Genomic DNA, 23,253 nt, shown 5'->3' on the forward strand with positions numbered 1-23,253 from the left:
GAACCAGTTATGGATCACTGGTCAGTGCAAATGGTTTACACCTACCCATTGAGCCTTGCGGAGCACTCACTCAGGGTTTGGAGTCGGTATCTGAATTAAAAATCCCATGCCTCGACTGGGATCCGAACCCAGTACCTACCAGCCTGTAGACTGATGGCCTGCCACGACGCCACCGAGGCCGGTTTGTATTTAATAATTATATCCTTTTAAAATTAGAATTTCAAAGAATAAATCGTCATCAAACTATGGTCATTCAGGGCTCGAACTTAAGAATTTGTCACCAATACCCATTTTACCCTCTGACAGAAACCCTGTGCCATGTTAAATTTGAGCCCTGTAATCAGAGATGGTAACTACGGGTTTACAAAATTACATATGGCCTCATACATGTACCCTAGGGCCAGCCCTGACGAGAAGTAACGACTAAATACCACACGTAGGTACATGTATTTGCAGCAGTTGTCTAAAGGGTATGTCCACGACCTGGTACAGAAGCATTGTCAGTTAGAATCTCTTTCCTCATGCCGATACAGAGGATTTTCATACGTGTTTTTTAATATGGAAAATATCAACTTAGTTTACATGTATGTTAATTGGTATTTGTCGAGGCTCTGCCGATCGAGACAAATACTGATTAACTAGATGAGGTTGATATTTTACATATTAGAAAACATGAGTAGCGAATTCTATTTATCCTATAATCGGTATTTGTCGAGGTTCAGCCGAGACAAATACCGATTACCTAGACGAGGTTGATATTTTACATATTAAAAAACATGAGTAGCAAATTCTATTTATCCTATAACACTTCTAAAATAACATTTAATTCAATTTTTAGTAAATCACAGTTCTAAAGTCGCCACCATCGGTAATATGACATCATCACGAATACCACCAATTAGTTTGACGTCAAGTATTTTAGCTAAATCTTTGAAAATGTTTCGCTCAGGTATACAGGTCTTGTTGGCTTGTAAGCAAATGACCTATCCACATCAACACATTACCTAGCGACCTTGCAAATTTGCATACCATTATTAACCGGGTTAATACACTAAATTATCATATGGGTTTACGACATGGATATCATGGGTAAGTTATAGGATAAATTTTATAATAACTTAATAAGAACTGCATTCAAAAACAAAATCAGAACCCCCACAGACTTCGCTGTTTAAGGCGAGCTAACATTACACGACTCTCCTCCAAGACTAGTTCAAGGAACTTGATTTTCAGCTGTGAACTTTTGATCTAAAGCCTGATATGGTAATTAAGAGCGTACATGGCTCCCCATAATCGACATGCTAGTTATACATGTAGGTGAGCAAACTGCCCTCAATTTTGTTTTCACCACGAGGTCTGCCGACATATGTCTAAACTGGATTTGTAAGTAAACCGACACACTTCAGTCTCAAAGTTCCTTCCAGTGACAATAGCTTGGGTGTAATCTATCTTATCCAGTACTCTGTGTATACTGGTGAATTGTTTTTGTCTGTCCCTCTTGAATCCAATTTAGATAAAGAGTCCACTGTATTATTAAAGTTCCGGTAATAAATCATTAGTTATGATGATAACTGGAGGCACAACTGTTATCAAAATGTACATGTCCAATTTACTGATCAGATCATTTCTTTTACCAAAAACTCTTAATTAACATGTACAATATGTTACTACATAAAACTATCAAACCATGGCTTCTAGAATTTTTATAAAATCCACTAGCCATGGGATCAGTGATTTAAAAATTCACTAGCCACAATTAAAAATTCACTAGCCCTACTTTACTTTAAGTTAATACAATTTTACAAATTAATAGTAACAATCAGATGTCGCCTAAAAAGTGAGATAGAGCTTAAAAACACTAACATTATACAAGTTATACATGTACATCGTACAATATCAGATTAATTTTAAAAGGGAATAATAAATCAGTCTCTAAAGAGAAGTGACTACCGGCCTTGGTGGAGTAATAGTTAAGCCATCGGACATAAGGCTAGTAGGTACAGGGTTTGCATCCTGGTACTGGCTCCCACCCAGAGCGAGTTTTAACAACTCAATGAGTAGGTGTAAGACCACTACACCCGACGTCTCACTAACCACTTACCCTCTGTCCTGGACAGACAACCCAGATAGCTGAGGTGTGTGCCCAGGACAGTGTGCTTGAACCTTAATTGGATATAAGCTCGGAAATAAGAATGAATGAATGAAGAAATGAAAGAGAAGTGACTGCTTAACAGAAGGAGGTGCTTAAAGCAGGTTAATTTGACTAATATTGTACAACTCACAAATCTAAAGGGTAGAAGAAAAAGACGACGTATTTCCCGCGGTAGTCGGACAACTTGATGTCCTGGAACTCTCCATCCACAACAGCCTGTGCCTTGAACTCAGGCGCTGGTTTAGTTAACTGAAGTTTAGACATGTCTGTCTGAAAGAGAGAGAGAGATAATGAAATTCAATTCAATTTATTGCACAATACCAAACAAACTGGTGTCAGCGAACGGATAAAAAAATCATACAATATCAGTAACAACAACAACTAATAATAATAATAACAATATTAATTTATACGCCAGATGAAGACATAAATTTTTTTATTATATTTATAGGAATAAAATTACTATATAATAATAAAGTATATTATAAAATAAAATGGTCAAACTACTTGGGAATAATTAAATTAAATTACAGCCCCATGCACTGATAGCCAAAACAAGAATTTTACGTTTAGAAATACAGCCGTCAATAAATGTCAATACATGGTTAAGAATTTCAATGTCACTATTATTGTAGACACAGAGAGAGAGAGAGAGAGAGAGAGAGAGAGAGAGAGAGAGAGAGAGAGAGAGAGAGAGAGAGAGAGAGAGAGAGAGAGAGAGAGAGAGAGAGGGAGGGAGGGAGGGAGGGAGGGAGGGAGGGAGAAAGAGGGACCGACAGACAGACAGAGAGACAAGACAGACAGACGGACAAAGAGAAAGAGAACTGTTTAAAAATACCAACCCTTCAAAAATAAACCACAGTTTAGTCTAGATGTAAGTTAATTTGTAAGTTATATAATCAACCACAAATGGTAAAAAAAATTTATCTTTTTAAATTGGCCATTAATTACAAAATGTTTGACAAAAGCAAGATGGGTTTGGAATCAAATAAGAGCTCAGTAATTTCCAGTGTTTGACAAACAGTTTTCTTTTGTTTAACGACACCACTAGACCGTGCACTGATTTTTAATCATCAGCTATTAGATGTCAAACATTTGCTCATTTGACATATACCGGTAGTCTTAGAAAAAAAAACCTGTTACATTTTTTTTTATTAGTAGCAAGGGATTTTTTTATATGCACCATCCTATAGATAGGATAACACATACCACAAGCCTTTGATATACCATTTGTGGTGCACTGGCTGGAGCGAAAAACAGACCAATGGGCCCAGTGTTTGACAAATGTTTAACAAAGTCACTAGCCCTTGCAGAAGCCTTGGATAGTTCCCCATATATTATAGTAATTTTTACATAGTCTAAGAAAGGAAACCTGTTACATTTTTTTTTATCAGTCATAGAGGAAGGTTTCACATCCTCATTTAGATCAAGTGTTCAAATAATCATATAGTGTTTTCCCTAGCTTGTTTTAGCATGGTGCAGCACCATGCCTCAATAGTATAGCACCATCTTGCCTCAATCAGCGCCATGCTGCTCTAAGATTAAACAAACCTTTTTCAGTAATTAATTTCTAAAATTGCCTTTATAAAACATCCAAAACGGTATTATTAATTAATAAAATATGCCTTTTATATCTTTTGCCATTCATTTATTAAAGCAAGTACATAAATTACATTAATGTTTATTTTAATTATTATTTTTTGTATTTTTAATGAAAAACAAGTGCCCAAAAAATTGTGAAAATGCCCCAAAAGTGTTTGGTCTACCATGCCGTGCCTAATTTCTAGGGAAATCACATCATATTAAACACAAAATAGCCATAATTAAAACACACACACACACACACACAAAATTATGAGTTGTCATTAAACAAAATATTGTGTTAAATTTTCTTCTAAGATTAAAAAAAACAAAAAAAACTGTTAAAAACAAAAACTCCAAATAAAAATAAAAAGTAAACAAATTTTTAATATATATATATGTCTTTTGAACCTCCCTTTATGAACATGAACCTTCAATAATTATTAATCTGTGAACCAATCAATGAAATCCTTGCATTAAATACATGTATGTAGATCTATGTATTCACTGTATGAACAGCAATGGCACGGAGAAAATCAATAAAACTATAAAACTAATCATTAATAATCAACCTGAAACCAGCTACAATTATTAATACACATGCTCCATGCATCCATCTGTCTGCAATTCACAAAAGACAATATTTCTGAAAGTTCTATAAACCAGCTTTGATCAATGACCAATTTAATTAATGTACCTGAACAGGTGACTGCAGTCTTTCTGGTGTTGCAGTAGAGTAAGAGAATGCTGAATCACTGCCAAAAGACAACAGCCGTGTTACACTGCTCAGGCTGTTAACTGGCGATGACGAAGACCAGAGTGATGTGCACGTTTTGCCTAGAGACGCGAGATAGGCTCTGTACATTTCATCACTCGAGTGCACATACTGTGACAGTACACTGTTATCAACTACCTTCAAGTTTATACCACCTGTACAATGAGGAGACACTGTTGCTATGGTAACAATTTATTTCCCAGCTAATTGGCGAACCCTCCAACTGTCAAATCTGGATCAGTAGCAGTGGGATCAATGTCGTATAACTGTCGGTACATTCAGCTCTAATATAATTGGCAGACTAATTATGTCAATAGTAATTATATCAGCAATAGCTATGGTTACACTGGGGGGGGGGGGGGGCGGGGGGGGGGGGGGGGGGGGGGGGGGGGGGGCAGCATGTAGCTCAGTGGTAACGTGCTCACTTGATGCGTGGTCAGTCAGGGATCAATCCCTGTTGGTGGGCCCATTGGGCAATTTCTCGCTTCAGCCAGTTCACTAGGACTGGTACATCAAAGGCTGTGTTATGTGCTATCCTGTCTATGGGATGGTGCATGTAATATACAGTGTTTCCCCCAGGACTTTTGTTTGTTCAGAGGGTTGGCAAAATAGTTTGACATTAACTGAGTCCCCAAAGGGTGCGAACATGCTAGGGGAGTTTGGGGGAATGCTCCCCAGTAATGTTTTTTTTAAATTTCCAGTTGTTTTTAGATGCATTATGGAATACATGAGGGTGTCATGTACACGTATAGAAGGAGATATTTTAAGATAAGATTTTAATAATAATGTTTATTATTATTAAATATTTGCATAATGTCAAAACAATAATATGAAAAAGAAGTATAAAAGTATTAGACTAAGCACACAGAGATAATACATATTACTGAATTACTGATCGTAATATGTATTATCTGTTATCTCTTTATTTATCTAAAAGTAAAACCCAAGTCTTCTAGAAAAAAAAAATTTAAATCCACTAACCATGGGATTGGTGATTTTAAAAATTATTTATCCATGATTGAATATTCATTAGCACTACTTCTGTATGTATATCGGGGGTTCTAGAATTAAAAAAAAAAAATACTTCCCATACTGACCAGTGGATAAAAAATTTACTGGTCATGATAAAAAAATTCACCTGCTAAATTGTAATCACTCAGTGACTGATAAAACAAATAAAAGAAAGTAAATTGTAGGTACATTTTAAATTTGTGTTAATTCATCATATAATGCACTTAAAAATAATTTCTTTTCAAGTCTTGCAAATTTAATTATGTAATATTTAAATATAATTTTAAAAACAACAACACAAAAACAAAAACAGACCAAAAAACCCAAAAACATTTGGAAGTTCACAAAACAATATGAGTTATGAGCAACCTTTAAAAAAAACCCCTGATCTGACGAGACTGGTCACTGTTTATTTTGTTATGCCTGCTTTGTGTTAGAGTAACATCCATTTGGGTACCAGTCACTTAGTAGTTAAACATTTTGTTAACTTGGACTTTAATAAAATTACATCTGTAAGTACATTCATTTCAGGGATGGGGCATAGATTACTGGTGACCATATATTCTTTAGTGAACTGTTGCATGTGAAAGGAAATCGAAAGTATTGATTTGTAGATCCGTTTTCCTTTTTACATATGATCGATGTTGGTTGATTTTTTATTTTTTTTAATTTCCCCTCACTGGTCACCGGGCTCTCACAATGTACATATTTGTGGAATACTAGTATATTATACTACTACTAGCACTTGCTTCTATTTTTTTAATAATATCGGCAAATTAATCACAGAAATGCACTCGTCCATTTTTTTTAATGGTTACAATTTTTACGGTCTCGGTAAAGAAATTCATGTGGTCGGTGCGGGGTCCTTCCGGCCCCTAGGGGAAACACTGAATATAAGATCCCTTGCTACTAATGGAAAAATGTAATGGGTTAAATAAATAAAAAATCCTTTCTGAAACTATATGTCAAAATTACCAAATATTTGACATTCAATAGCCAAATTCAAAATTATTATTAACTAGGTAATAGAATTTAAAAAAGAAACTGATAATTACTTAATGTGTCCTTGTTGTAAAAAGTAATAATGAGTGTTTTACAGGGCTAAAAATTTGGCTTTTTTAAGCAGTCCACAGGAATCCTCCGATTCTAAACATTTTCAGAGAACTTTATCAACAGTGTTAGTATAGAGAATTCTGTCATATTATGCTACTTACTGTATATTGATTAAAAAAACCCAACTTACTATTTTCTGGAAAGAATAACCAATTTGTCAGAGTTTATCCAATTTTAAAGCAAAAAAAACTAACTTTTTTTTAGTTGTTGGTGCCATTTCTTCCAGTATTTTTTTTAGGTGTCTTACCAGTCCCAAGTTCAGCCAGCAAACGTTTCTTAATGTTTTTGATAGGTTTGTGGCTATTTGTTTTACCGTGAACAGGTACACACACGCACACACAATAATTATGTTGAGAGAAGTGAATCAAATTCAATGGCATTTCCAATCCCTGGATGCCATTCTATACATCATTTTTCTCCCAACCAATTGCCCATGAAAAATGGGTTGCATATAAAATGCGGAATGCCTTGGCATCTCGTAAACTTAGCAGCTTTAGTCAAATTGATATATTTGATAAAATAATAATTTGATCTTTCTTTTACAGGTAACGTTAAGAACCAATCCCTCAAATGGGATAACGAACATATTTTGAACAAGTCAATTCGGGTCAGGACGATGTGGAAAACAATATGATGTGGGGACATTATGGATTATACTGGGGAACGATATGATGTCGTACGATGGAACAATATGATTAAGGACATTACTTCATAAGGAGGAACAATATGATGTGGGGACGTTATGGTTCTTCGTACGGGGGGAACGATATGATGTGGGGACGTTATGGTCCTTCATACTGGGGAACGATATGATTGGGGAAGTTATGGTCCTTCGTACGGGGGAACAATATGATGTGAGGACATTATGGTCATTCATAAGAGGGAACAATATGATGTGGGGACGTTATGGTCCTTCGTACAGGGGAACGATATGATGTGGGTACATTATGGTCCTTCGTATGCGGGGACGATTTGATGCGGGGGATGTTATGACCGGTCACAGAATTTACATAGGTTGGTCTCCGACGGTCTACAGTCCATCCCACTGACTAAAATTTACTATCTAATTAACTACAAGTTATTTATTTCTGAGCTGATTGTTTTCTAAATTGCACACAAAAATTGTATATTTTTGTTATTTCCAAAACAGTTTTACTTCTTTTTTTTAATGGAAATTATTTACTCAAATATTTTTGTAGAAGGATGGGACAGACTACAGCTCTCTTACCGTACTTGAGCTAGGTTAGGGCCTATAGTCTGTCCCAAAGAAAACTTTTTTTCATGCTATGGAATTTACTACAAGTTATTTATTTTTGTACCAATTGTTTTCTAAATTGGACACAAAAATAGTATTTCTGTGTTATTTCTAAAACACTTTTACTTTTCTTCTTAAGTGAAACCAAACTGAAATTATTTACAAAAAAACAACCCAACAGTTTTATAGAATAATGGGACATACTTAAAGCCGCACACCCTAGTTCCATCCAGCGAAAATAAATTATAATTTGGTTAATCTACAAACCTGTAACACACTTAGATCACGTTTTTATCAAATGGAGTGAAAAAGCAGGTTTTATATCGATAAATACCATGGGAATCCCCATGTCCCAATTGCTTGAAATAATTTTGAAAGTTAGTATTCTGACGTCACCGGTAGATGTCGCTCGAAGCACAACAATGCCCAAGTCACGACAAATTTCACAGACTTGGGGTGCGTTCCTTTCACCTCTTCTGGACATGTTCCAACTGTTCTGTCCTGGTTGTATCCCCTCTCCAGATATCGTAAGACTTAGCAAAATTAGTGGTTTTAAGGGTTTGTAACGTTTTGTATTGAGACACTTACTTGTCTGAACTTTATTGTTACTGAAAATGTTCATGAACTGTGAAGAAAAATCTCACAAATGGTATACCAACGTCTGTGACGTTTACACAGGAAGATTCCCTCTAAAAATAGATTGGACCTCGCTTGCTTAACGTTTTTTTCTCGAGTGCGCGCGGCATTTTAAGAAATACAAAAAATGCATTTCGTGGTTTTACAAACATCAGGATTACCAGGATTACAAAAATGCACTTCAGGTGAATGGAAATGTGTATTCTAAATAATAAAATGTAAGTAAAGTGCAATTTTATTTGTGAAAAAAATGGTTTAATAGCGAAAAACAACGCCGTAATGGTTAACAACTAGCCGTAACTAGGGCGTGTTCCTTTAATTTTCATTTCTTATTTTTCCACATGTAAAACATAAATTTATTGATGAATGATATTTTTAATTATTGTAACCATGCAACATATAACTTGAATTCCCATTCATGTTTTAAACAAAGTCCTACCTGGGAGTGTACATTTATTTTGCTTATTTTATCATAAATAGGTACCGCAGACCAAAAAAATATTTTAATTTTTTTTTTTCTTTATGGTCATAGTTTCATTAAATATGTTGCTCTTATTGAAAAAACATCACTATATTATCCAAATGAAGCAAAATAAAGTCGTAGTAGCCTTGTACTTCTGTGACCAAACATGGCCGACATGACGATTTTAATTGTCATTTACGTCCACTTTTGTAAACCAAAAAATAACAGAGAAATTTCTGTTGTAAGCTTATACATGTTACAAGCAGTTATCAATGTTGCATCTCTGAAAATTTCAAGTGAAAATATAAAGGGTTACTATTATTTCTGATAACATATGTATTCTTGGGGTAGGTTCGAAACCGCTCCAAAATGACAAAAAAACACAGAAATCTTGGAATACGTAATTTAATGACATAATAATTGATGCAAATGTTACATCAGAATAACATTTTCAGTTCACATTTATTTACGCTTATACAATAATGTACATCCAGACCAATAATAAAAAGGAAAACATAAAGGTTTAGATCGCAGATGGAAAGTGGATACACGTTACATAAAAAAATAAGCTTCTTGTTTCAAAATATTTTTAAAAATTTACCTAGACTCATAATAATATTGAATACTTGAAGATTTCAATAAAAGATGCAATAAAACTTATCATATGTACCAGTCTTTTAACTCAAACCAGTAAAAACTTATCACACGACGAATGCCAATGATTGGCCAATATGTTTAATCAATTTCTTACAAAAATATTTACATACTTTACACCTTCAATATCATTATTAGAAACAAAGCAATATAAGTAGCCATATTTCACCTTTGAAAGGAATGTCCAAACACTCGTACAATATCAGAAGGGTAATTTCTATCCAGAAAAAATATCCCCAAAACATATTTTAGCAGCTGAAACACTTAAGGCATGAGACAGCAGTCACACGTGTGCTAAATAATTTACTAAATGCAGCTATGATTATTTTAGTTCAATAAAGTGCTTTATAAAAACAAATTCAAACAATGAATTATTATAAATATAACTATATACCACTTTGAATTATAATAAAACATTTATGGCTAGATCTACCAAATTTAGCATCCATGAAAGAGTATTAGTCTAAATTTGTCTATGAATTATTGTCACACACTTCATTTCTGTTCTAGGTTCTGTCACAGTTGGAAACAGAAAACATAACAGCATCAAGCTTGAAGTATAATTGAATCTACTGAAAGTTGTCTCATAACCACGTGTACTCTCCCACTCCGTTTCCATTTCAGGTTTCTCCATAGAAGCACAGAGACTACACATTTCCTGAATAAAGACAAAATACCCATTTATGACCATGGTTATTTATCTTTTTGTTTCAAATATTGTAATTAGTTTGACATAATATTTGTAAACAGAAATATTCATTACATCAGATGAAACACACCTTCAAATGTTTTTTCTGTATGTAGTTATTTTCACTTTACTTTTAGTATCTTTTACAAATAATTAATTCTTTACCATTTTTAACAGTAATATTCATTGATGAAGTGATGAAAAAGTATAATTATACTTAGAATTTAATGTTACTTGGTTACTATAAAATTTAAGTTTGTGTCACAATGTGAGAAGTTATGGTACCTGAAACATTTTCTTTCAAAAAAGGTATTTACAAATATAACAGACTTAAAAAGTACAAATTCTGTTTAATTTATTTCCATTGCATTAATACTATTCTTTTGTATAAAACTGATCTAGTCATATGCTAAACTCATTCAAATGATTTACATAAAAATAGATTTACGTCTATATTTGAATAGTTATGCATTATCAAAATGTTTTTTAAAATCAACTTCAGCTATCAGAAACTGCTGAGTCATCATGATAAGCAAAACATTATTTTAAGTTATTTTGAATTAAATATGCAGTCTTCTAAAAATAACGCTTCAGTATGATATATATTCTACCCAAAAAGTTAATAATGGGTGGATAAATAATGACAAAGCATCAAATACGTTTAATTTTATCAAAATGTGTCCCTGCTGTGAAGTTCTATATTTTCGCTTTTGCGGGTCAGTGGGTCAGTTACCTCCCTTGAAATATTTTCGATGTCGAATTAAACTAAATTGCTTTTTTTTTTAAATTACCAAAAAATTATTTTTATGCTGTTTTATTATATTACTATATATATCTATCAATATCTCAGTGAAATCGCCCTTTTTGGGGCAAAATAAGACGTATTCAAAGTTTCACTTGCCTCAAAAAAAGTCTTTTTTTAGTCGTTCAACTTCGGAAACAGGATATACATCAATCGGAAGGTGTGTACTTGTCATAACAACAAAAAAAACATGCAAAATCGTCATCAAAATAAGCGTATTCTGGCCTTGAACAACACTACCAATTGTGAACCAAACTCGTGACATTTCGGAATATGGGCGCAGCTGCGCCCCTAGCGGCGGCTGCGGTCGCTATCATAAATTCACAAGTTTTAAATTGCACAATTCTCTTAGTACCCATCCCTAGTTACTTAAAGTGATAAAGGCCAGAAGAATTAAAAAAGAAAGAAAAGAAAAAGAAATATATGATATAGGACTGACTGGTAACTAATCTAGCCTAAAATATCTTTTAAAATCTGTTTAGATGGGGAAAAAGACGAAATTGCAACACCTTCGAACTGAGGACCTTTGACATTATAATCTAATAAAATACCACGAAAACCTTCTTTGAAACAAATCATAATAGCCAGTGAAAGAAAATATGCTACATCAATCATTTAACAAGGTTTTTGTTTCTAGTTGCTTTCGAATTTCATCTTACTTACCGTTAATTATTATTGCAAAATCCCAAGAACAACCTCGATACACAAACCACGCCGAATGCAGACTAACCACGTGATTCAATGTCTTCCCTTGAATTTCCGGGCAACAGTGACTGTTCTCACAAAAAGGTTTCCATGTTCTATCCTGATCATGACTGTACGGGATTCTAAAGTCATCGAATGAATGAGTTTATTGTGTTTAACGACACCACTAGAGCACATTGATTTATTAATTGGGTGTCAAACATCTGATCGTTCTGACAGGTATTAGGTCGTTTCGCCCTTATCCAGATTTGCCCTGGGTCGTTTTGTCCCGGGTAGGTTCGACCGAACCCCCCCCCCCCCCCGAAATCGCTTTTTTTATAATTTAATATATCTGACATTGATATCTGACATTATTATATTTACTCAACATAGAAATATATGCCCAATATCTCTGCAATCTATATTGGAACCCCCCTTTTCAAAATCCTATGTACGCCCATGTGCAAGTGGTTAACATTTTGGCTAAGCTAACACTTAATTGCTGTTTCGTTCGTTTATTTCTTTTGTCTTTTTTAAGTTCGCACTCATGCATATCGCAATCGCGATAAATGAATATGCCGTATTTTTACAAATTGCGGTTAGGCCTAAACGTACACTGGACACACACACACGTCCGATTTGTACATATAGTATTTGTTGTGTTAAAGATTTCATTGTGTAATGAAATTATATAGGTAGTATTAGCCTTGAGCTGTATTATCAGGATTCATGAATTTTATCGATTATTTTTGCACTGTTAATCGTCGACAACGTGAAATTCAATTTGCACGTGCATGCATTGGTTCGACATGTCCCGTGTAGTATTCGGCCAATTTTTTTTATTTGTCTTACTGACATTGTTGTCAAGTGAACGATAACGCTTAAAATTTTTTAATTTTGTTTACGTTTTTTACATTGTAGCATTTTTAGTATGCCAATAATACCCAATAATTTACGCGAACGGGCGATTGGCATGCTTGATGCTGGCATGTCGACAGAAGACGTTGCAAGGCATGTTGGGAGTTCTAGTCGAGCGATACGAAATCTTCGCGTAAGATTTCGAACGACAGGAAGCACCAACGACTTGCCACTTCGTGGACGTCCGCGTGTTACAACGCGTGGTCAAGACCGCTATATCATGAACACGCATTTGCGCAATAAATTCCAAACTAACACTGCTACTGCTGCTAACACACCTGGGCTTCATAATAACCGAATCAGTGGGCAAACTGTTCGTAATCGTCTGCGGTAGAACGGTTTACATGCACAACGTCCTTACGTCAGATGCGTTTTAACGCAACGTCATCGTCTAAATGGTCTTAATTGGGCACGTGTACACACTCGTTGGATACGGCGACGCTGGAATACCGTTCTTTTTTCGGATGAATCCAGATTTTCTTTACAACGTGGTGATGGCAGGGTGCGCGTCTACCGTAGGAGAAATGAACGCTATGCTGACTGCTGTGTTCTTGAACGAGATCGTTTCGGGGGTGGGGTTTTTGTCATGGTCTGGGCAGCCATTGCCCATGGTTATCGTTCACCACTAGTCGTCATTGATGGCAATTTAAATGCTCAACGTTACCGCGATGACATTCTCGCTCATCACGTCATTCCTCTGTTCCATAACAACGCCAATATCTCGATTTTTTCAGCATGATAATGCCACCTCTCATACAGCTAGAGACACTGTAAATTTTCTTAGGACAAATAACATTGATTTCATTGATGACTGGCCCGCTAAAAGTCCTGATCTCAACCCCATCGAGCATGTCTGGGATAGTCTGGACAGACGATTGAGGCGTCGTCCCAACGCACCCGCTAACGTCAACGAACTTCGTCAAGCGCTCATTCAGGAATGGAACAATATTCCATAGGCAGAAATCAACACTTTAGTCAATTCTATGCGCCTGCGATGCACTGCAGTGGTCAATTCAAGAGGGTTATTAAGTGTTTTTGTTTTTTTAACCCCTACCGCACTTGGTCAAAATTTCTCCCAGTTTCTGTTAACCTATGGCCATGATTTTTGCACCAAACGATACATCATGGAACACTCTTTAAACGCATATATAACAATTATTCCCCCGGTTTGTTTTCATCAAGTTATGTTCAAGCAAAGTTAGCGGAAGTTTCTTATTTTGTTCAGTATATATATATATATATATATATATATATATGTATGTGTGTGTGTGTGTGTGTGTGTGTGTGTGTGTGTGTCCCCCTCCCGTTTTGACACCTTCAGGCCCGTGATAACGTATTGAATCATTTTAAGTTCCTAACTTATCTAATATACTTTTCATTTATATGGGGTGGACCGGGAATATTTGTTTTGTTTTGTTTAACGACACCACTAGAGCACATTGATTTATTAAATATCGGATATTGGTTGTCAAACATTTGGTAATTTTGACATATATTCTTGGAGAGGAAACCCGCTACATGTTTCTATTAGTAGCAAGGGATCTTTATATATGCACCATCTCACAGACAGGATAGCACATACCACGGCCTTTGATATATCAGTCGTGGGACCGGAAATAGTGATCGAACATACAAAATGCGTTCATGGAGGTGGTGTGCTGTGTTAAACTTCACATCTTTATTAGTGTATGCACTTTATATGCGCATAATTTTGTTGGGGATCGGATTCCTTTACTTGCATTTTACTTACCATAATCTTTGACCTATAGGCCCTACTTACCATTTGTGACACCCAATAGCCGATGTGTATTTTTGTGCTGGGGTGTCGTTAAACATTCATTCATTCATTGACCAGGAAAAAAACACCCCATATGATGATTGCTCTCTACCTTGTTAAATTGTAACCAGGGCCGTAGCTGGGGGGGGGGGGGGGGGGGGGGGGAAACGGGAAGCATTATAGAAACTTAAAGAAAATTCTCTTCTTAACTGTTTAAGGAGTTTTAGACTATTAACTACTCAGTTGCCGCCCCCCCCCCAAACAAAAAATCCTAGCTACGGCCCTGGTAACACGATACTAAATGTAAGTAGTCATATATTCCATTTCCCCTGCAGATCACCCACAAACATTTCAATGTTATTTCGATATTTTCCGAAATTTTCCGTAAACTTTAGCGGTTACAGGCCAGTATTTGGGGGGGGGGGGGGGGTGTCTGGGGGTTCGTCCAAACCATCCCGCAAAAGCTGAGGTCCACTTTTTTTTGTTTTGTGATATTGCACAAATACTTGACTGTAACTTTTGCAACTTTGCAACTTTTCCATAAAACAATGTTTGCTTGTCTTCATCATTTCGCAATCCCCTTACCAAAGCTGCAGTGTATACATGATTAAGAATTTCTAACTAATCTGGCCCCCCCACCCCCCTCCCCCCCCCCAAAAAAAAAGAAGAAGTTGGTTTTCTGCTATATTGATGATCTCGCAGCATTCGATAATTACATGACAATGACAAGACAAGACACGACAAGACAAGAATTTATTTTATTTACACTTGGACCGTTGCACAACGACATAGGAGGAAGGAAGGACATGTTTTATTTAACGATGCACTCACCACATTTTATTTACGGTTATATGGCGTCAAACATATGGTTAAGGACCACACAGATATTGAGAGAGGAAACCCGCTGTCGCCACTTCATGGACTACTCTTTTCGATTAACAACAAGGGATCTTTTATATGCACCATCCCACAGACAGTGTAGTACATACCACGGCCTTTGATATGCCAGTCGTGGTGCATTGGCTGGAGCGAGAAATAACTCAATGGTCCCACTGACGGGGATCGATCCCAAACCGCCTCGTCCCATAAACATATACAAAGACCAATAAATAAAATTCTATAAGAAGAAGATGTATAACAAAAACTCTAAATACATTAGATACATGTGCTTTTGTACTGGATTGTCGTTACATAATCAGTTCAATTCGTATATGAATATTTTCATTCAGATATATGTAACATAATGGTAATTGTGACGTAAAAAAATAAATCATGAATATAAATAGGGATAAAATGTAAATGATTAAACTCAGGAACCTCATTAATGATCTCAATCTAATTTCACAGCAAAGCCAAACAATGTGTTTTCATTAATTTGCCATGACAAAGACAAAGTTAAAGTTTCTTTTGTTTAACGACACCACTAGAGCACACTGATTTATTAATCGTCAACTGTGGGATGTTGGTAATTCTGACATTTAGTCTTAGAGAGGAAACCTACTACATTTATCCATTAGTAGCAAGGGATCTTTTATACGCACCATCCTGTACACAGCATAGGACATACCAAAGAAAGAAAGAAATGTTTTATTTAACGACGCACTGAACACATTTTATTTACGGTTATATGGCGCCAGACATATGGTTAAGGACCACACATATGTTGAGAGAGAAACCCGCTGTCGCCACTTCATGGGCTACTCTTTTCGATTAGCAGCAAGAGTTCTTTTATATGCACCATCCCACAAACAGGGTAGTACATACCACGGTCTTTGTTACACCATTTGTGGAGCACTGGCTGGAACAAGAAATAGCCAAATGGGCCCACCGACGGGGATCGATCCCAGACCAACCGCACATCGAGCGAGCGCTTTACCACTGGGCTACGTCCCGCCCCTAGGGCATACCACTGCCTTTGAACGTGGTGCTCTGGCTGGAACGAGCCTACCCACAGGGCTCGATCCCAAATCGTCCGCGCATCAGGTGAGCGCTTTGCCACTGAGCTACATCCCACTTCCTAGACAACGAACTGAACTGGGATTACCCGCCATTTATCTACTGCGATTTAGATTTGTCAGCTCTATATTTAGATCTAAATTTGTAAGCACGTCACTGGGATTACCCGCCATTTATCTACTGCTATTTAAATTTGTCAGCTCTATATTTAGATCTATATTTGTAAGCACGTCACGTCATGTCATGTCATAGGGTTTTACGTGCACATTCAGAGCAAGCTGTTGTAGCGCACGCCTGTCGTGGGCGCAAGAGCCGGCCTTGGCTGGCTCTTCCGTCCATGACAGGAAAGGTGAGGGGGAGGGGAAGGAGGGACCGCCTGCACTGGCAGGTGCAAGGGAGCACCAGCAGCCCGATTGAATCGGTAGCAGGCGGGAGCACGTTACTAGGATTACCCGCCATTTATCTACTGCGATTTAGATTTGTCAGCTCTATATTTAGATCTATATTTGTAAGCACGTCACTGGGATTACCCGCCACTTATCTACTGCTAGTTAGATTTGTCAGCTCTATATTTAGATCTATATTTGTAAGCACGTCACTGGAATTACCCGCCATTTATCTACTGCTATTTAAATTTGTCAGCTCTATATTTAGATCTATATTTATAAGCACGTCACTGGGATTACCCGCCATTTATCTACTGCTAGTTAGATTTGTCAGCTCTATATTTAGATCTATATTTGTAAGCACGTCACTGGAATTACCCGCCATTTATCTACTGCGATTTAGATTTGTCAGCTCTATATTTAGATCTATATTTGTAAGCACGTCACTGGAATTACCCGCCATTTATCTACTGCTATTTAAATTTTATCAGCGCTATATTTAGATCTATATTTGTAAGCACGTCACTGGGATTACCCGCCACTTATCTACTGCTAGTTAGATTTGTCAGCTCTATATTTAGATCTATATTTGTAAGCACGTCACTGGAATTACCCGCCATTTATCTACTGCTAGTTAGATTTGTCAGCTCTATATTTAGATCTATATTTGTAAGCACGTCACTGGAATTACCCGCCATTTATCTACTGCTATTTAAATTTGTCAGCGCTATATTTAGATCTATATTTGTAAGCACGTCACTGGAATTACCCGCCACTTATCTACTGCTAGTTAGATTTGTCAGCGCTATATTTAGATCTATATTTGTAAGCACGTCACTGGAATTACCCGCCACTTATCTACTGCTAGTTAGATTTGTCAGCGCTATATTTAGATCTATATTTGTAAGCACGTCACTGGAATTACCCGCCATTTATCTACTGCTATTTAAATTTGTCAGCGCTATATTTTGATCTATATTTGTAAGCACGTCACTGGAATTACCCGCCACTTATCTACTGCTAGTTAGATTTGTCAGCGCTATATTTAGATCTATATTTGTAAGCACGTCACTGGAATTACCCGCCACTTATCTACTGCTAGTTAGATTTGTCAGCGCTATATTTAGATCTATATTTGTAAGCACGTCACTGGAATTACCCGCCATTTATCTACTGCTACTTAAATTTGTCAGCGCTATATTTAGATCTATATTTGTAAGCACGTCACTGGAATTACCCGCCATTTATCTACTGCTATTTAAATTTGTCAGCGCTATATTTAGATCTATATTTGTAAGCACGTCACTGGAATTACCCGCCATTTATCTACTGCTATTTAAATTTGTCAGCGCTATATTTAGATCTATATTTGTAAGCACGTCACTGGAATTACCCGCCATTTATCTACTGCTATTTAAATTTGTCAGCGCTATATTTAGATCTATATTTGTAAGCACGTCACTGGAATTACCCGCCATTTATCTACTGCTATTTAAATTTGTCAGCGCTATATTTAGATCTATATTTGTAAGCACGTCACTGGAATTACCCGTGATTTAGCTACTGCTATTTAGATTTGTCAGTTCTATATTTAGATCTATATTTGTAAGCCCATCACTGGAGTTACCCGTTTACTGCGTTTAAGATCTGTCAGATCTATATTTAGATCTACAATGAGCTATTTCTCGCTCCAGTCAGTGCACCACGACTGGTACATCAAAGGTCGTGGTATGTGTTATCCTGTCTATCCTGTCCTTAGTAGCAAGGGATCTTTTATATGCACCATCATGGTGCATATAAAAGATCCCTTGCTACTAATGGAAAAATGTAGCTTTCCTTTCTAAGACTATGTAAAAAAATTTACAAAATGTTTGACATCCAATAGCCGATGATTAATAAATCAATGTGCTCTAGTGGTGTGGTTAAACAAAAACAAATTTCGAAACTGAAAAGGGAGCTAATTAGTTGATAGAAAAGTAGCTCCTAACTGCTGCCCCAAGTTTGACCAGAAAACATTTGGCTAACGTTCGCGAACTATTGGATTGTTTCGCGATGTTGCCATTTCTGCTCGTTCTGGCTGAATGCAGATCAGTTTCAGATCAGATCAGGTCGTAGGGTTTTATGTGCACATTCAGAAAAAGCTGTTGTAGGGCACGCCTGTCCTGGGTGCAGGTGCTGGCTCCTACGCCCAGGACAGTAAAAGATGTTTAAGATGTCTGTCGACTTTATCTATAGACCTATACGTGTAACACGTCACTGCATGTGTTTACCCGCCATTTATATACAGGGTTTCCCCATTTGTGTCAGCTCTATATTTAGAAACACGTCATTTGTATTACGAGTACCCACCATTCATCAACTGTACGATCCACTTCTTAAAAAAAAACCAAAAAGAAAAAAAGAAAGAAAAAAAGCCGTCATTGGGTTTACCCGCTAATCGTCTACTTTTTGTTTTTGTGAAAAGTTTAAATAGGTATCGCCAAACTGGAATACTTCATTCAAGTTGACTGCGCCACGAAATCAGTTTGTTTTGTTTAACAAAATCAGAGGAATAGAAAACAATATTTTCTTTACATTTACTTTATATCCTATACCAGGGATAGCAAATATCAAGACAGGTACGTAGTAAGTTTTAATTTTATGACTTATACCTTAATTCATTTATTGATTTATGTTGAAGAGAGGAAGAAAACGTTTGCAGTATACTTTTGCTTTCCATTAAGGGAGCGTGATAATTAAAGGGGTGGGATGTTGATCAGTCGGTAGAGCGCTCGCCTGAGGTGTTTGCGTCGTAAGATCGAATCACCTCAGTGATACCATTATCAATCTTATACACAATACTTATATTGAAACTTATATAATTATATTCACTAGATACATATAAAGGTGACGATATTTTTAGCAGCCATTTCATATAAAACGTTGATCCATCTACCTAGAATTACAAATGTCACACAATGGACAGGACGTAGTCCTATAGAAAATCCATGATTACTAGTATTTGCTTCACCTCGATGCAGGGTGTGTACAAAAAATTACACGTTGGCCGTTTGAGCCTTGGGTTCCAGGCTATAGGAAAACAAGGAATCGGTTATCTCAAAGGGTGGACCCCCAACCAACATAGATCCACCCTAGTCATGAAGCTGGCTTGGAATTTTTACCTGAAGAAATATTGTTTTGTATTTTCAGCATTCTTGTGCAGAAGCAACATACTCTTCCTCATCAGCATTAACATGCAAGCGAGAGGACGTGCCTATCGGTGCAGCAAGTGCCCCCAGTATGTTGAAGAGCGCAGTAAAGTCGAATCTCACTTTTTAAAAAACCACGTGGCATTAGATCGAGCCAAGTTTTATTGCACGCTGTGCAGTTTCAGGTGCAATACCAAGGCCGCGTTGAAGAATCATGTCAAGCGATACACAGCGCATGTAGACAGGGTGAAACAAATGAAACCTGAAGGTAAAGAGGTAGACAAAATTTTATCGCTGTGTCTTAAAGAGTCGGAAGATCCATACGTCATCAAAGAAACTGATGTCATCGAGCTACCAGTAAGTGAATCCCCCAATACCCGGAGGAAACGAAGCAAGAACACAGGAACCACTCTAACTCAACTAACATCCACAGAACCAACAACGGTGTCATCTATGCAACCACTGATACAAGCACAAAATGTAACATCATCATTATCAGAAATCAGTAAAATATTAAAAGAGTTGCTAACACGGGCTACACGGCTGAACACTGCGATTGATAAAAACACAGACATGATGGAAGCATTGATGAAAGAGTGGAAATGCAATAGCGCTAAAAGATTTGCAACAGGAGACAGCCAGGCAGGGAATCCAAAGAAAGCAAGGCGAGAGGAAGTTTCAACAGCTGGAGACAACAAGGGGAAAGAGACGAAACGGCACGATGTAGACAACAACAAGAGAGCCTGGAGGGATGAACGACGACCTCGCTATCACACAAGATTCGACTACAGAAAGGATGGACACTAAACAACAATAACCATTGGAACATTTGTTGTATGACTATTCCAAAGTATTATATATACGGAAAGAAAGTGAAAAGTGGAACCAGGACAAAGGTGAACAAAGACAATTCGATAAACAGACAGTTTTGTTTGGAATCATCAATAAAAAACCCCAACACAACACTATTTTCTAATTGGCTCATTATTAATAATAACATATTATATACATAGAAGTAAATTGAAAAAAAAATACAAAGAAAAACCCCCACAGGAACTTAACGTATATGCTCTTTACATTCTTTAAAAGATAAAATACAAATTGAAAAATATATGCTATCTTAAAACTATCAGTTCAAAGAATATAACTACTGGGCACCTTGGACCAAATTCCTTGAAACAGGCATGTCAATATATTGTTCTAGATGAATTGATGACAACATGAAGTGCACTAACTTCTGTATAAAAAGGTTATTCTGTTTTGTCCTTTCTTTGTCTCAATTTTTTCTTTCTTACATTCTTTAACTCCTTTTCTTTTAATTTTTAGTTTTCATTGTTAACACCATTTATCATATAATTTTTATGCATTCATGTGTCCCTATATATTAGTAATTATCGTATTAACAGGCCTCACACCAGCGTATGAAGTTGCGGTGAATGGACTTCATAGATACTAATTAAGTGTTAATTATCTAAGCATTCGAAGCGCCATTGGCGCCACAAAATCATGCTCGTCTAGACCGGACCACATCCGTTACTGACGCTAAAAGTAAAATGCGCTACTGACTGTTGAAGCGTATCACGTCTAGTAACTCGATTGTTTATTTTGTATAATGGTATATTCAATTTTTTAAAATTAAAATTTAATTTTCTCAATGAAAACGTATTCATTAGCCGCTTATTTGGCACAAATAGTTTTAATACTGTCACTTGATCACAACGAGTACCGTTTTCGTGACCCATAGCTACATTGTAGTGACCGGTTATAAGCTTTGATTTTTGTCCTGGACGGATGAGCCGGTCGAGGCCGCCACCTGTGCCCAGGACAGGCATGCGCTACAACAGCTTGCTCTGAATGTGAACGTTAAACACTTTGGTCTTGGTCTTTGATTTTTTGTTTAAGTTAAAAGAGTTACTTATTAGTGCCATTTTATTAATGCTAGTTGTTTGTTTTGTTATACATGTTATGATTGTCACCTTTCTTAGAGAACAACTGTTACAATTTTGTTATGATACTAAATTACATTAAAAACCCACCAACAACAACCACTCAACATTCACACTGTCTTTATCTCTGTATGAGAGTGGAAATTATTATCGGCCAGCAGAAGGAGGGATTTGTCTGTTTCACACGAGGAAGTCCAAAAAAAAGAAGAAAAAAAGAGTAATATTACCCCACATTAGGACGTCCCTATCGGAAATAAAAGAATGTTGAAATTGTCATTAAAATACACTTATAGTCTGTGAGCAAGATATTTGTGGAGTGACCTGTTCATCAAAATATAAGCCTTTGGCTCGATCATTCGAACGGTAGACGAAAATATGTTCTACAGTGCCTATTCGTTTGGGTATGAGTTCTTTTCATTTTTAATGTGTATTACGTTTTCATAGAGTACACATTATTTGTTGGTGACCAGTTTTACATACTGTCTCATAATAAATAAATGCAACATACAAATAAAAATGGCGAAATTATTTGTATTTTATTATTATTATTTTTAATGAAAAATAAATAAATAATCAAGTCTCCCTTCTTTTAAAAACATCGCCCCCTCACCATGTGAGAGAATTGACATCGCCCTCTTTTTCTGAAGCTCGCGTGAGACCTGGTGTCACGGGGATCCTATAATACCCGTAACTGAATGAAACACGATTATCAAAATATCTCTCCTAACTGTATATCTATTAGATCTCTCTTTAACAGGCAATATACCCGCTTTGGCTCGTCTAGGTATGATCAGAGATAAGATCTTATATAAAGTATATATATTTATAGCACGTTTAGTTCACTAGAAAACACAACAAAACACAATACACTTTGGAATCTGTATTAACCTACGCTGACAAATGTACTGCCGCAGTAGACAATTAACAACAACAAATAATAACAACCCAGAACTCATCACTTAATTAGTTAATCTCTAGGTGTCTAGTTTACACAATATGCTAATCACTTCAACGTGACACAACACCCACACGTGTGATAATTGAAGAACGCTTCCAGGGGAACTTAATTAATAAAGGAATTACAACACTATTCCTAACTGGTTAATTTTTAATTAACCCTTACTACTCGTTCAATAACATGTGATAATTGAGAAACGCTGCCAGGAGAACTTAATTAATAAAGGAATTACAGCACTATTCCTAACTGGTTAATTTTTAATTAACCCTTACTACTCGTTCAGTAACCTGGTAACACAGAATTAATACTG

At 36.4% G+C, this 23,253-nt stretch overlaps 2 protein-coding genes across 5 annotated transcripts in view; one reads left to right on the forward strand and one right to left on the reverse strand.

Annotated features, from left to right (window-relative positions):
• LOC121374181 (peroxiredoxin-like) overlaps positions 1-11,910 on the reverse strand; it is a 30,516-nt gene extending 18,606 nt beyond the window's left edge. Inside the window, exons 1-3 of one of the 3 annotated variants that reach the window (XM_041501160.1) lie at positions 11,794-11,910; positions 2,283-2,422; positions 445-483 (exon numbers count right to left, since the gene is read on the reverse strand). In XM_041501160.1, coding sequence (XP_041357094.1) covers positions 445-483; positions 2,283-2,416 — 173 coding nt within the window. In that variant the 5' untranslated portion in view covers positions 2,417-2,422; positions 11,794-11,910. Of the gene's footprint in view, positions 1-444; positions 484-2,282; positions 2,423-4,430; positions 4,671-11,793 lie in introns of those variants that run through there. The other 2 variants (XM_041501158.1, XM_041501159.1) reach the window with 2 other exon arrangements.
• Positions 4,561-22,202, forward strand: LOC121374179. 2 transcript variants are annotated; one of them, XM_041501156.1, is made up of 2 exons: positions 4,561-4,692; positions 20,041-22,202. In XM_041501156.1, the coding sequence occupies exons 1-2, from the start codon at positions 4,671-4,673 to the stop codon at positions 20,844-20,846; spliced, it is 828 nt and encodes a 275-aa protein (XP_041357090.1). In that variant the 5' UTR covers positions 4,561-4,670; the 3' UTR covers positions 20,847-22,202. The 2 variants fall into 2 exon arrangements, with proteins under 2 accessions (XP_041357090.1, XP_041357091.1); XM_041501157.1 differs by lacking the exon at positions 4,561-4,692 and adding an exon at positions 18,752-19,469.
• Positions 22,203-23,253: the final 1,051 nt, after the last annotated feature.

The sequence above is a fragment of the Gigantopelta aegis genome, chromosome 6 (assembly GCF_016097555.1).
Source record: "Gigantopelta aegis isolate Gae_Host chromosome 6, Gae_host_genome, whole genome shotgun sequence".
Taxonomy (NCBI): domain Eukaryota; kingdom Metazoa; phylum Mollusca; class Gastropoda; order Neomphalida; family Peltospiridae; genus Gigantopelta; species Gigantopelta aegis.

Excerpts from the sequence above, each read along its gene's own strand:
- LOC121374179 (XM_041501156.1), top strand. The coding sequence starts at position 4,671 with ATGAGGAGACACTGTTGCTATG. Across the intron at positions 4,693-20,040 it reads GAGGAGACACTGTTGCTATG|CATTCTTGTGCAGAAGCAAC; the intron begins GTAACAATTTAT and ends TTGTATTTTCAG.